General features: G+C 35.6%; 1 protein-coding gene across 2 annotated transcripts in view; it reads left to right on the top strand.

Annotated features, from left to right (window-relative positions):
- The window catches only part of REV3L (REV3 like, DNA directed polymerase zeta catalytic subunit), a 151,306-nt gene that overhangs the window by 99,290 nt on the left and 37,303 nt on the right, over positions 1 to 14,713 (top strand). For both annotated transcript variants that reach the window (XM_090279762.1, XM_090279761.1), the window contains 4 exons: positions 4,953 to 5,145; positions 6,186 to 6,297; positions 11,467 to 11,582; positions 13,446 to 13,564. In XM_090279762.1, coding sequence (XP_090135888.1) covers positions 4,953 to 5,145; positions 6,186 to 6,297; positions 11,467 to 11,582; positions 13,446 to 13,564 — 540 coding nt within the window. The remainder of the gene's footprint in view (positions 1 to 4,952; positions 5,146 to 6,185; positions 6,298 to 11,466; positions 11,583 to 13,445; positions 13,565 to 14,713) is intronic.

The raw sequence follows: 14,713 nt of genomic DNA, 5'->3' as shown, positions 1-14,713 counted from the left end.
AGTATACATTTTAAAGGTCTTTCTCTGGGCTACCCCCTAATGGTTTGATTTTTTTTCTGATCTTGGGGTTTTTTAAAAATAGAAACAGTAATATTTTTTTTAAGATTTTATTTTTATTTATTTTTTTATAGAGAGGGAAAGGGAAGGAGAATGAGAGGGAGAGAAACATCAACATGCGAGATAAACATTGATTGGACCTGGCCTGAGATCAAGGCATGTGCCCTGACTGGGAACTGAACCGGCGACCTTTCAGTTTGCAGGCCAGCGCTCAATCCACTGAGCCACACCAGCCAGGGCTCTTTTTTTTAATATATTTTGTTGATTATGGTATTTTTCCCCCTTGCCTCCCTCCACCTGGTACCCCCATACCCTCCAGCAATCCCCTCCTTAGTTCATGTCCATGGGTCATGCATATATAAGTTCTTTGGCTTCTGTATTTCCTTTGTTATTAACATCCCCCTGTATATTCTGTACCTAACAATTAGTACTTCTTGTTCCCTGCATCTTTTTTCCCATTCTCCCCATGTTGCTGAATCCCAGAGGGGGTGGATCTGCATGAGTCCTAAGTCAGTTGCAGGCTTTTTAAAAGGACACAGTTTTTTTCCTCTGCCCCAACCCTCGCTGGTTTTACAGCCAGAAATTATGGGGACTTACCTTCCTGGCACTGGGACTCTGCTCTGGGTGGTCTGGACTGGGACTAGGGTCCTTCACTCTCGAGGTACCCCTTCCATTTTTTATCCACCACGAATGGGTGTGGGACCATCGGTCCCCATCTCCATGCCTCTCCACGTCTCCATGCCTCCACATGCCGCTCTGCCACTCCACCACTCCCACTCATCTTGGATAATGTGATCTCTTTAAATCCTCAGTTGTCAGACTTCCACACAACTTGATTTTCTGACTATTCTGGGTGATGTTTGTTTTGTACTGTGGCTGTATTTTTTGCTATAATAGTGTGCAGAGGTAAGGTGTAATCACCTACATCGCCATCTTAACCCAGTTTGTTTTCTTAATTCCTGTACCTTTTCCCCCATTCTCGCCCTTTCCTCTCCCAACTAATAATCCTGCAAATGATCTCTATATCTATGATTCTGTTTCAGTTCTGCTTGTTTGCTTTGTTTGCTTTTTAGAATCAATTATTGATAGCTGTATTTATTGCCATTTCATTGTTCATATTTTTGATGTACTTCTTAAAGAAGACCCTTTAACATTTTATATAATACTGGTTTGGTGGTTGTTAACTCCTTTAGCTTGTTGTTGTCTGGGAATCTCTTTATCTGTCCTTCGATTCTAAATGGTAGCTTTGCTGGGTTGAGTAATCTTGGTTGTAGGTCCTTACTTTTCATTACTTTGAATACTTCTTGCCTGCAAAGTTTCTTTTGAGAAATCAGCTGACAGTTTTATGGGAACTTCTTGGTAGGTAACTCTTCTTTTCTCTTGAGATTCTGTCTTTATCTTTAACCTTTAGCATTTTAATTATGATGTATCTTGGTGTGGACCTCTTTGATTCATCTTGTCTGGGACTCTGTGCTTCCTTGTCTTGTATATCTATTTCCTTCACCAAGTTATGGAAGTTTTCTGGCATTTTTTTCAAATAGATTTCCAATTTCTTTCTCTCTCTTTGCCTTCCGGCACCCTCATGATGCAAATGTTGGTACCCTTAAGTTGCCCCAGAGTCTCCTTTCATATCTTCATTTTGGGGGGTTCTTTTTTTCTTGCTGGCCAGATTGGTTGTTTATTATTTCCTTATGTTCCAAATCATTGATTTGATTCTGGGCTTCATCCACTCTGCTGTTGATTTCCTGTAAATTGTTCTTTATTTCAATTAGTAATCCTTTGTTTCTGACTGGGTTTTTTTTTTTTCATGCTGCTGAGGTCCTCACTAAGTTCCTTGAGAATCCTTATAACCAATGTTTTGAACTCTGTATCTGATAGATTGCTTATCTCCATTTTAATTAGTTCTTTTTCTGGAGTTGTGTTCTATTTTTTCATTTAGGCCATGTTTCTTTGTCTCCTCATTTGGGCAGCCTTCCTATGTTTGTTCCTGTGTACATATTAGGAAGAGCTGCTCCATCTCCCAGGCTTGGTAGAGTGGCCAAATGGAGTAGGTGTCCTGTAGGGTCCAGTGGCACAGCCATCCCTTTTACCCAAGCTAGTTACTATAGGTGTGCCCTTTGTGTGTGCCAGTACACCTTCCTTTTGTAGTTGAGCCTTGATTGCTATTGGCACTTCCAAGGTCAGCCACCAACTGTGCTATTTCTGTAGTAACACAGCATAAGCTACAAAGCGATCTGCAGATGGCTGCTACTTGTCCTGGGCTTGGAGAAACCTAGGCAAGTCCAGGCTATGAACTAAGGCTGGATGCTGCTAGAGCTGGTCCTGGGGCAACTTAGAAAGGGGTATGGGCTTGCTGCGGTCAGGTGTTTGTTTGAGAGAATTTAGGAAAATTTGAAGCATGAGCTAAGACCATCCATTTGTATGGAAAAGCCACTGGAAGCAGTTTGGGTGGGCCTGAAAGTTGGATGGAGCAGGCCCTCATAGGATCACCAGGGTGAGGCAAACAGTGTGAGTGAGGTTGATGGAGTCTCTGATATGGTGCCCACCCTCCAGCATTATGGCTCTGTTGGTGGGAGGGCTGGGAAAAGGAAAAATGGCCACTGCCTGTACTTCTGTCTGGAAGAAAGCTGCTCCCAGATCTCGCCCTGATGCCAAACAAGTTCATTCCTGTATGTCTGATGCCTTTCAATCTACTGCCCCCGTGCTGGAGCTCAGATGGAGTGAGTCTGAGTAAGTTTGTGTGCAGACCCTTTTAAGAGGAGCTGCCTGAGACCTCAGAAGTTTGCATCTTCCACAGCCTCGATTCCCCACTGGTTTTTACAGCCAGAAGTTATGGACACTTCTTTTCCTAGCACTGGAAGCCTGGGCTGGGAGGCCTGGTGTGGAGCTGGGACTCCTTGCTCCTCAGATATCCCTCCTGATATTTATCCACCACACGTGGATGTGGGATCATCCCATTCCGCATCTCTGCCCCTCCTACCACCTCAATGTGGTTTCTCCCTAATTGTGTAGTTGGTTTCTTCTTTAATTCCATAGTTGTAGAATTTTCATTCAGCTTGATTTCTGATGGTTCTAAATTATGGCTGGTCTTTAGCTTAGTTGTAATTCTGATGTGGTTGTGTAAGGAGGTAAGTCATGTTTACTTATGCCACCATCTTGTCCAGCCCAAATGTCTTATCCAGATTTGCCTCATTCTTTTGAAAATGTTAAAGCTACAGATTATTCCTTTGTGTGGGGTCTTTATGGATCCCGCATAATTTATAAAACTAGTCCCCAACTTATGGACATTTAGATTTTAGTCTTTTATAGTTTATAAAAGATTAGAAATAGTATAACCTTTAGTGATCATTTTCGTTCATATAATTTGGCTAAATGTATGGTTATATCTGTAGTAGAATTGCTGCATCAAAGGATATATCCATTTGTTATTTTAATAGGTAGTTCTAAGTTATCCTCCAAAGAGATTTACCAAATTCTGTTCATCACTAGTGAGAGCCTTGCATTTATATTTCTTCTACCATTGACATACAAGATAGATACAAATCCTTTATTAAATATATGATATGAATTATTACCAATATTTTAACAGTAGTCTACTATTTTCCATTGCCAGATATATGTACTTTGCTGATACAATGATGGCTATAGTTCTAGCTATAATCATATTTTGTTTTTCTTACCCAGAGTTTTTACTTACTGTGTCTTGATGTTAGGAAGAGAACTAAGGAGATTACAGTTAAGTTTTTATTAGCATAAGAAAATAACTTTAAAAAGAAAAATATTACATTTTTTGCCTTATGTGTCAAAGAGAAAATGTGCATGGTCAAAACTCTGGCGATTGTGTATTTGATACTATGCAAGTCTTACGATATTTTTTTTCCAGGGAAAACTGTAACAGTCTGCCTAGTACATACAAAAGTCTAAATTAAAGTACTCTCAAGTAGTTAGGAGCTTCAAAATTTAAAAGTCTCCTTTTCTAGTTTAAATTATAGTTAACTAGGTAGAAAGTAAAAGGTTACAAACTGGTTTGAATATATCGGGTTGGCCAAAAAGTTCATTTGGTTTTTCCATAAGATGGCTCTACTAGCACTTAGTCGTCTTAAACTTGATTTGAAACAGTTTTGTTAGATTGTATTGTGACACCTTTCGTATCAGCATGCATTTAAAAAGAAAGTTATCAAAGTTCGTGAATTTTTGTGTAGCCATTTTAATATTGAAGATGGAAGAAAATATGCAACATTTTCAGCAAATTATGCTTTATTACTTCAGAAAAGGTAAAAACACGACTGAAGCACAGACAAATGATTTGTGCAGTGTACAGAGAAGGTGCTGTGACTGATTGAACATGTCAAAAGTGATTTGCGAAGTTTCGTGCTGCAGATTTCTCACTGGATGATGCTCCCCAGTGGGTAGACCAGTTGTAGTTGATAGCAATCAAATTGAGATATTAATTGAGAACATCAGTGTTATACCATGCAGGAGATAGCTGACATACTCAAAATATCCAAATCAATAAAGTTATTGGTGAAAATGAAAAACTGTCTTTTATTTTATGGAAAAAACTAAACAGGCTTTTTGGACAACCCAATACAACCATGTGGACTAGTCATTCAAACAGGAATTGAGAAAATAGAGATGCATGGCCTATATTTTAAACAAATGATATTAAATATGTTGACATTGAGAAATTATGGTATAAGCAGATTTTCTACAATAATACGAATTAATTTAATCTTAGTAAAATCTTTAATCTGTAGCGTATTAAACTGTAGCTGTGTCTTTTGTGGCCATTTTTTTTGTAATTTTATATACATATTTCCTTGGAGTCTTAGTGAAACATACTTTTTTCAGCATGTCTTAAAAGTGTTTTAAAACATTTTAATTTCTTTTTATAGATACAAAATCTTACCCTAATCAGTGTGGAGTTACATGCTCGAACTAGACGAGACTTAGAACCAGATCCTGAATTTGACCCAATCTGTGCCCTGTTCTACTGCATCTCCTCTGATACTCCACTACCAGATACAGACAAAACAGAACTCACGGGTGTAATAGTGATTGATAAAGACAAGGCAGTCTCCAGTCAAGGTAGTGTTCATTTGTGTTAATTTTAAACCTGGTACATGCCCTAGAATGAACCTTTCAATGGGGCAATCTCTGCGCTGGAGATCTAAACCAAGCAAGTGTAAGGAATTTCTTTCTAAATTGCTGAGATGTGGGGGTAGGAAGTGTTGTGTACAGCTTTGTCCTATATTTACTATTCTTACTTGAATAATTGTCAGAAGCAATACAATATAAATATCTTAATAAAATTTCCAATTAGAATATATAATTACTTCTAAATGCTATTTTATAAAATACTAATTGATATTGAAATCAAATGATTATGTATGTCTGCTGCTAATAAGCATTTCTGTTTGTTTTAAGAAGTTACTATTACAGTATAAGTTAATGGTTTATAAGAGACTTTTACGATATATTCTAATTATGTTTATCTCTCTTCCTACATAGGTTCAGAGGTTCTTTATATAGTATACCAGGGAAGGAGGTCTTAGCACAGAACAAAACTATATAGGAACTTGCAATTTAATCAATGGTGTGCTTGAGCTGGCTTGTACCAGCTCACGAGCCAATGAATATTTCATGGCTTTTTTTTCACGTATTTTTTCATGACATTTTCATGAATTATTCTGACCTAACTGATGTCACATTGGTCATTTGAAATCAGCCGTGGTGGGAAGTCTTTACATCATGGCAAGCACTAAAAATTAGGGCGCCCCCTGTCAGAGGTGAGGGTAAATATTTTCCAGCATACCACTGATTAAAATATTCTCTACTAAGCAAAGCTCTTCTTGTAGAAAGACTAAAGACAGAAATTAAGTAAGAAATTTTTTGTTTCAAGGGACAGGTTATAAGATGAATTTTGTGAATGTAGACTTTTCAGGAAAATAACAAAATATGGAATTTGAATTTTTGAATTTTCTTAAAGGCTTCAAGAAATTGGGATAATTATGTATTTACTTTGGAGAATGCTTTCTTAATATGAAGTATTTCAGTAGCATAATTTACTCAAAAGGAATAGTATTACTTACATAATTTATATAATAAACATTTTGTTTAAATCTTAGATATCAGATATCAGACCCCATTACTTATTAGGTCTGGAATTACAAGACTAGACGTTACCTATGCTGCTGATGAGAAGGCACTTTTTCAAGAAATTGCAGATATAATAAAGAGGTACTATTTTGCATTTTCTGATTTTTTTTCAGTTTTTGTTGAGAGAATCCTTTCGTGCTGTTGCTGATTAGTATATTATAGATGAAATAGAAAAAGGAAAGAGAATCCCTTCCTGTTGCTCTGGAAAATAGTTATCCCTGGAAAGGTTTTGCCCTCACTTCCCACTACCTCTATCAGGTTAGGGATAGGAAAAAGAATATTTTATTCTCAAGATCAAGGCTACAATGAAAGAGAAATATTAGCTTAGCCTCTAGCTTTCCCAGTTGGATTTTAGCATCATTGTGTGTGTGTGTGTGTGTGTGTGTGCGTGTGCGCACGCGCGTGGTGGTGAAATGATGGGGAACTATACTTATTCATTAAATAGGCTTCTACCTTTGAGGTTGGCCACCATTTCAATAAACTTTTTATTTTCCTAAGAAAATGTTTTCTGAGTTTTAAACAAACCAATATTTCCAAAAAGCTTTGGAATGCAATCTTCATAAATTTAATTTAAAAAGAAAATAATTAAGTGGATCTTTTGGATTTTCTCAAGAGCATTACTCTGGATAGCCATGGACTCTCTTATTAAATACTTCACTTTTCTAGGAACTTAAGATTTCTTCTCATTGCTAGCTTTAGGTTTTTAAATGCCTAATTCAGTTTAGAAAATACTCTTTGGATCCTGATGTGTGGATAAAAGCCATCCTTGAGCGTGATATTATACTTAATCCTTGAACTCTTGTAAAGCCTGTAAAACTGAGACAGCACGTATTCTGCATCAAGATGATACTCTACACACTCAACATCTGATTGAATCCAAAATGGGTTAACATAAACCATTTTGAAAATTAGAAAACCAGAAAATATTTTCAAAAAAAATTAAATGTCTCAGAGCATCACAAATGATGCACTTCTACCCACTACTTTAGGGAGAAAAATAAGTTATTCTTAGTATTTAATGCACTGGTGGCTAGATGGATTCTTATCTATTTGAGTCTTGCCATAGTCCGTCCTACCTTTTGTATTTTCCAGAGGTTGTCATCAATATGTCAGATGCTTTCCTGCCACACTTTTACTTCTTCAAGCAGCTTAGCAAACGGAAAATACAAAAGTTTCAGTCAATATCACTTTGTATGCCAACACAAATCCAATAATGTCCCTGTGCTTTGTATGCTTATCTCTTCTTGTTAGGTATATTCCCAACAACAGGATTATCTGCCAACTTGGAAATTTTTGTTGATCATTTGCAAGTGTAGTACTTTCTTAAATATATAACATGAATTATACTAGTCATTAAGAAAAATGCAGTAAACAAAATAAAACCAACTTTTGGTGTTTACTCTAAAAGAAATCATGATTATTATAAAGAGAAGAAAATCTTTAAATATAATATTTTAATTCTGAAATGTTCTATATATATTAGTCCAAACAACCCCCTAAAAGCTTATTTCATTTTTATACCCCCTTTGCTGAGTACCTGCTCAACACAGGTTTTGTTAAGAGCACAGGCTTTGGGTCAGCCAGCTCTGTAGTTTTGTCTTCAGCAAGTTATGTATCTCTCTAAGCTTTAGTTTCCTCATCTGTGAAATGGGTAATAGACATGAGAATTAAGTGAGATAATGTACAGAAAACTCTTAGCCTGGTCAGTACTTAAATGTTAACTCTTTGTATAACATACAGTGCTGGATGCTAAATATAAAACTGAATAAAATGTAGATGCATACTCAGAATTTTGTTATCTTTATTTTTCCATCAATATTTACCTCTTCAGGTGGCAAACACAAAGGGTAGTGTAAAGTAATATTAAACAAGTAAACTAAATCCATTATCTTCTTGTCACAATCATTTGTCTCTTTCTGTGACTTTCAGAAAACCTGGTAGACTGAAGAAAATTCACAAAAATTAAAGAACAAATTACCAAGATTTTGTTACTGTCACCAGATGTTTCCACAGAAGAAATATAGAATCCTTGGGATTTTTGAACTTGAAACAAATGTTTTATCTGCATTAAGGGTCTCAAAACTAAACAGCCTCCAGGTTAAAGAATAAACATACATAACAGACCTGAAAAATATTGAAACAAATATTTCTAAAAGAACAAAATCTATTTAATAAATCCATTAAGAGAAGCATAGGATAACTTTTTTGCTGTTTTTTTCAGTGGTTACCTCTGAGCAGTAACAGTTTATAAAACAGACTTTTTTTTTAATGTTCACCTGAGGATATATTGATTTTTAGAGAGAAAGAGAGGGAGAGAGGCAGACAAACAGACATCCCTTGCCTCCCATACTCAACCCGACCGGGAATCAAACCCACAACCTTTTGGTGGTGTATGGAATGGTGCTCTAACCAACTGAGCCACCCAAGTCAGGGCTAAAAGAGAACTTTTTAATTGAGAAAAAACATTTCTCAAAACATTATCAAAAAGTATGTGTACTTAACTAGTTCTGTTATGTATTATTTGCCCCAACAGAGCAAGTGGCTGACTAGAATAATAATTATTGCAATAAGATGTTTTGTGAATCCAAGAAATTCAGATGAAATTAGGAAAACTCTATACAAGAGTTGTAACAGAAGTGCTCAGTAATCTGACGTCCTCTTTGTGTTGTGCCTGTGCTTTAGAAATGGATCTGATAGGAACTCCCAATAGTCTTTCAAATTCTTCTTTTAAGATCAGCATCAACTGTGGCCACATGGTAATAGCTGTTCTAAGTTACTCTCACTACTAAAGCGGTCAGCTGCACCAGTTCTTCTTTGTGTGCATAGGAATCCTTCAGATCTCTTCTGATGATCCTTAGAGCCACTTGACGCTGCTGCCCTGCTTTCTCAAATTTAAATATTACATAGTTTCATACAGGTAGTTCACTTTGACTCCTCTCAGAAGAGTTGAACTTAACTGGAAATCAGAGTTGGTGAAGTTACTATCAACAACCAACAACCTGTTATGTTAGTATATATTATGTTAAAAGGCTAATGAGCAGGAAGGGTGTTGGGAGACTTCCCTTTTCTTGAATACCATAGGATCTTTCTGAACTTCCTTATTAAAAACTGATCTACCACCCTGGCCAGGTAGCCCACCTGGTTAGAGCTTTGTCCTGATACACCCCGGCTGCAGGTTCAGTCCCTGTCAGGACACATACAAGAATCAACCAGTGAATGCCCACGTGGAACAACAGATCGATGTTTCTCTCCCTCTCCCCCATCTCCTCCTTCTTGTTCCCAAAAAATCAATTGAAAAAAAGAATAAACCTACTTAAAAAAAAAAAAAAAGATTTTATTTATTTATTTTTAGAGAGAGGGGAAGAAAGGGAGAAAGAGAAGTAGAGAAATATCAGTGTGTGGTTGCCTCTCGCGTACCCCCAACTGGGGACCTGGCCCACAACCCAGGCATGTGCCCTGACTGGGAATTAAACCAGTGACCCTTTGGTTCGCAGGCTGGTGCGCAATCCACTGAGCCACAGCAGCCAGGGCTAAACCTACTTTTTAAGCCTTTGATTTCGGAGACTAAGCATTGACCTCACTATCGCATGTTGCCTCGCTTTCTTTTGCTTCTCCATCTCATGCCCCAGTCCTGCTCTTGGTTCCATAATACCACCACGTGGCACTTCCTACTTTTATAGGTTGGTGAAAGGTCCATTTGACTGTTTTATTAAATTGATCAATAGTTGTTTATTAAATTAAGTGGTTTTCTTAGAAATTTCAACCCTATTTGCTTAGAGAAAAGTACATAGATCATAAAAGTTATCTTTTCCTCATGACAAGTTGAGGACTTCATTCTTTAAGTCTGTGGTGTAACAGTGGATCACAAGCACATCACCAGATATTAAAATTTACATTATAGGATATATTTTGATAGGGCCTTTAAGGAATAGGAAAAATAAAAAGAATACCATGGCAGAAGTTTGAGCCTAGCTCTTTTAATATCAGCCACTTAAATCTTCCAGGATTGAAAATGTGACGTTCTTGTGACATTCTTATAAGTAAGAACTAAAGCCACTCAACACCCATTTTAAGAAAGTAGCTGTGGAAGTATACAATATTAGAAAACCAGTTCTAAAAATATATCTGGTAACCACGGTTCATTGTTACACTGCAGACTTGCAAAGCAGCCATATATAACTTTCATTAATAAATTAGTGTAATTCTGCACTGCAGGCATTGGATGATACTTCAGGTGTTAAGTGATGTAATCTGCACATCCTACAATTTAGAGTGACTTTATAAGCAGTTATGTAAAACCCAACTTTATAAATTTTTGTGATGTTTCACCTGTGAGGTTTTGTTTTGTTTTGTTTGCTTTTGTAAACAGTGCAATAATCAGACTAATGTGGAGTTCCTAATTTAATAGTGTTACTATAGCATTTGCTCTCAATTTATGACTGTAATCAGTTCCTCTCTTCCCCACATGTTTTTTCATGTCGGTCCATGGAAGTCCTAAGAAGAGCCTCAATGAGGCTCCTTCTGAGTTGGATGCAGATCTTTAGTTCAGTTTACCAGTGCAACTCTATGACCGTAATGAGCACATTTTCTCCTGGTTTCTGATGTTTCTCTTTCCCACAATAATCTCACCCCTATTAATAGTTCAGTCTTTCATTAAACTGAGTCACTTTCCTCTCAAATTTAAAGGACAAACCTGTCATTACTGAGGCTTTATTTTATGTGTGGACCAAGTCATTACTAAAATTGAGTGAGAAGTGGAAGACATTTTACTTTTCTTTCTCAGCATAAAAACTGTTTAAGGACAGTATAGGTTAGAGAGGTTGAGAAGTGGCAACAGAATGACCCGGAGGAATCTTTTCAAAATACACTGCCCACAAATGCCCTTACATTTCATTCATCCTGCCCCTACCTGCATTATATTATCAATCACACCCTCACTCATATACTTTAGTGGTAATTCCTCCCTCCCACCCCAGTTTCTATCAACCTCCTTCCCAAGTCATCAAATAAATACACAGTCTGAGTAAAAACTGTGCTTGCTTTATAAAAGTAGCTTCAAATCAAGAGTTCTAATTGCCCCATTCCTTCCTGTATAGAAATTCTGTAAGTACTGCTGTATAATGCCTTCCTCATCTGAGAAAAATTATAGAGTATAGATTTTTATTTTTATACTTCATGTCATGAAGGAACAGTTCTTCTGGTTAAAAGTTTAAACGTATGGTTCTTGTTTAATTTTTTTTATTTCTTTAGGTATGATCCTGATATTCTGCTCGGCTATGAGATTCAGATGCATTCCTGGGGTTACCTCCTACAAAGGGCTGCTGCCTTAAGTGTTGACTTATGTCAGATGATCTCTCGGGTGCCAGGTACGTAGCGTTGTGAACGTTTTACAGTTCAGCTAAAGAGCGAATTACAAAGTAAATAAAGACAAGATGTTTAAAAGTACTATTGTTCCTAATTTTTAACGCTAAATTTTGTAAATTCTAGATTATCATAACTCCATTATAGAAAAATTTAAAAATCAAGAAAAGTCAAAGAAAAAAATACCCCAATCTCACTACTACACATACTGTTAATATACTTAATTTTTCCTTTTGTCATTTTTTATATACATATATGTTTTTCTTTTTTATGATTTTATCATACATAGATCCTTTTTTATTATGCTTCCTTCATCCAGCAACTCACCTTAAGTATTCTTCTATATTATGAGATAGTCTTCATAATGATTATGAAGAATATAACTGTAATTTTATTTGTCTGGTTCTGTGCTTTAGGCTATTCCCCAAAAGCCTGATTCTGATTTAAGAGGGGTGCAATAATGAGAGTCATATCAAAATTATAGTTTACAAAGCACTTTTAAAAATTTTATATGACTACAGAATTTTTAAGAACTTCATTTTAAAGGCTGCCCACAAGTTGAACTAGGACAAACTAGAATATACTTTTAGGAGGCTAAAAGACCAAATACAGAATTGGTAAAAACTAACCAAGAGACCTTCTGGGAGAGGTTATGATTTCAATAAAATATCTTAACTATTAGTAACTGTAAAGGGAAAAGTTGAAGCTTAAATATTCAAGGACAGTAAATATTTTTGAGCTTTGCAAAGGCTTGGAATAAAAAGGTAGAGATACTTTACATTTAGTTTTTCATTGCATGAATTTTTTGTAGCTTCTGTATCCCTTGAGTGGTATGCCTCAATTTTTTCAACATTTCATTTGGGATAGGTTTTAGGAGAGGAAGCATGAGTGTTCAGGTGTACTCATTAATTAGTTTAATTAGTTGTAACAGGTAAGATATGACTTCAGATCAGAAGAGTGAATGAAAGCTTGTATTCTTCTAAAATCACACTGAAACCATCTTTATAAGGCAGCAAGGTACAATAGAAAAGGACCTGGTGCAGGAGGCAGCATAGTAAAGAGCACAGATTCTGTGGAAAGACTGCATGCCTTCTAATCATGGCTATGCTGCTAACTAGCTATGTGATGTCAAGCAAGTTACTTCTCCTGTCCATACCTCAAATTGTTAATCTGTAAAATGGGGATGATAATAGAACTTAGTGCAATTGTGAAGTACTTAAAACATGAGAACATAGTAAACATTATATAAATGTTTGTTAAATGAAAGAAATCAAATATTATCTTTTTAAATTAAAGAATAGTGGGGTGATATGTGTACATACATAGTCTTTGGAATCAGGTAATCCTGGTGTAGAATACTGATTCTGTTGCTACATGACCTGGAGCAAGATAAAACGTTTCTTAGTACAATTTACTACAGTACAAAATAAAAAGTAAACTAACAATAAAGGGATTGTATTAAAATAAAATGAGTAATGTTAGTAAAGTTCTGAGAGCATAATAGCTATTCAATAGATGGTAAATATATTTATTATTCCAGAGCCTCTAGTCAACATTTGTATATGCCCAGTGTTATGTAAGAGAAACCTTTAAATTTCTATTCTAATAAACTCATCACTTAAGAAACTAGGCTCAGAACTCTATTTGCTGTAAGAGGCACTCTTCATCTCCATACACTGTTAAGAGAATTTCATCCTCAATATGAACATCATTAATTGATGTCAACAAAAAGCCTAAACAAAATAGACTGTGAATTACATCTCATCTTTAATCTTCATCTTTAATTTTTCTTCTCACTTTCTTTGGCATAATTTGCTTGGAAATTTGGTTTCTGTGAGCCCCGATGCAGTCTGTTTTCATTTCTACAGATGACAAAATTGAGAACAGATTTGCAGCTGAAAGAGATGACTATGGATCAGATACAATGAGTGAGATAAATATCGTTGGCCGAATTACACTAAATCTTTGGCGAATCATGAGAAATGAGGTAAGGTGCTTTAGCTAAAATTCTGTTTGGAAATAAGAGGTTAGCTCAATATAACAATTTTAGTTATTAGCGAGTATTAGTATAGCTTACTATGTAACCTATGTGTCTTTGTGAATTATTTTTATTATACTTAAGTAGAGTTACCTTCTAAAATACGCAGCTATTCATCAATGTTATTGATGAATTTTAATTTTTTTATGTGTTTAAGGTAACAGCAGTTAGAAAATCTAAGGCTATCATAAAATAATGTGATGTATGTATTGAATGTTATAATTTTATCATTTTTTGCACTTAAATCACTTCTTAACTTAAGGCCAGTTGCATTCAGGTGAATTTCTTTATTTCTTACAGTAAGAAAAATTTAGTCTAGATATAGGAAGGAACTTTGTAAACTAAAGATATTTAAAAACTGGGTCAGCCTAATACGGTAAATTGGAAAGACAGTATTTGTAAATAGTTGGTTATAGCACCCAGCTGAGACTTTGGGAGCCCAGATAAGGATTTTTGGTAGTATGAATTTTACAAACTATCTCATTAATTTGCAATTACTCAGAAAAACAATTTTCACCAAAAATGTAAGGTCAGAGAATCCTAAATTATGTAACATCCTTGAAGTTCCCCGATTTCTCTTACTGAAATGTAAAAACAATACCTACTTTAAATTTGTCTATTCTCAGATTTTGGACTTTAGATTATATCAGATAAAATGTTTATATTTAAAAGAAAGCTCTATTTTGTCCTGCTCCTCTTTGAAACTTTTCGTGTGTAGACTTTCTCTTACGTACTCATTATTCACTGTGACCATCCTGGCTATCTAAGCATGCCCTCTGTTACTCCTTGGGCATTATCACACAATAATTCTTTCAGATAAGAAAATATGTCCTTTATATTAAATTCAGTTATTCCCATTTTTCTTTTTATTTCCTCTTTGCGCCATGAGCCTAAAGTTTGATGCTCATATTTCATCTAATTTGAAAATGTACACTATATGTGTCTGCTTGAGGATAATTTTCTGTTGTTTTCTTCTTAAAATATTATCAGAGCACAAGAACCCCTAATGACTTCAAAATAATTATCAATAAAATAATGGACAAACACTGAACACTTTCCTCCTTTATATCAATTCTGCCTTTGATCTATAAAGTCCAT

This window comes from Furipterus horrens, unplaced genomic scaffold, assembly GCF_987537825.1.
Source record: "Furipterus horrens unplaced genomic scaffold, mFurHor1.1.pri manual_scaffold_6, whole genome shotgun sequence".
Lineage (NCBI taxonomy): Eukaryota > Metazoa > Chordata > Mammalia > Chiroptera > Furipteridae > Furipterus > Furipterus horrens.
The sequence above is the reverse complement of the archived record's forward strand: the minus strand, read 5'-3'. Positions and strand labels throughout refer to the sequence as shown.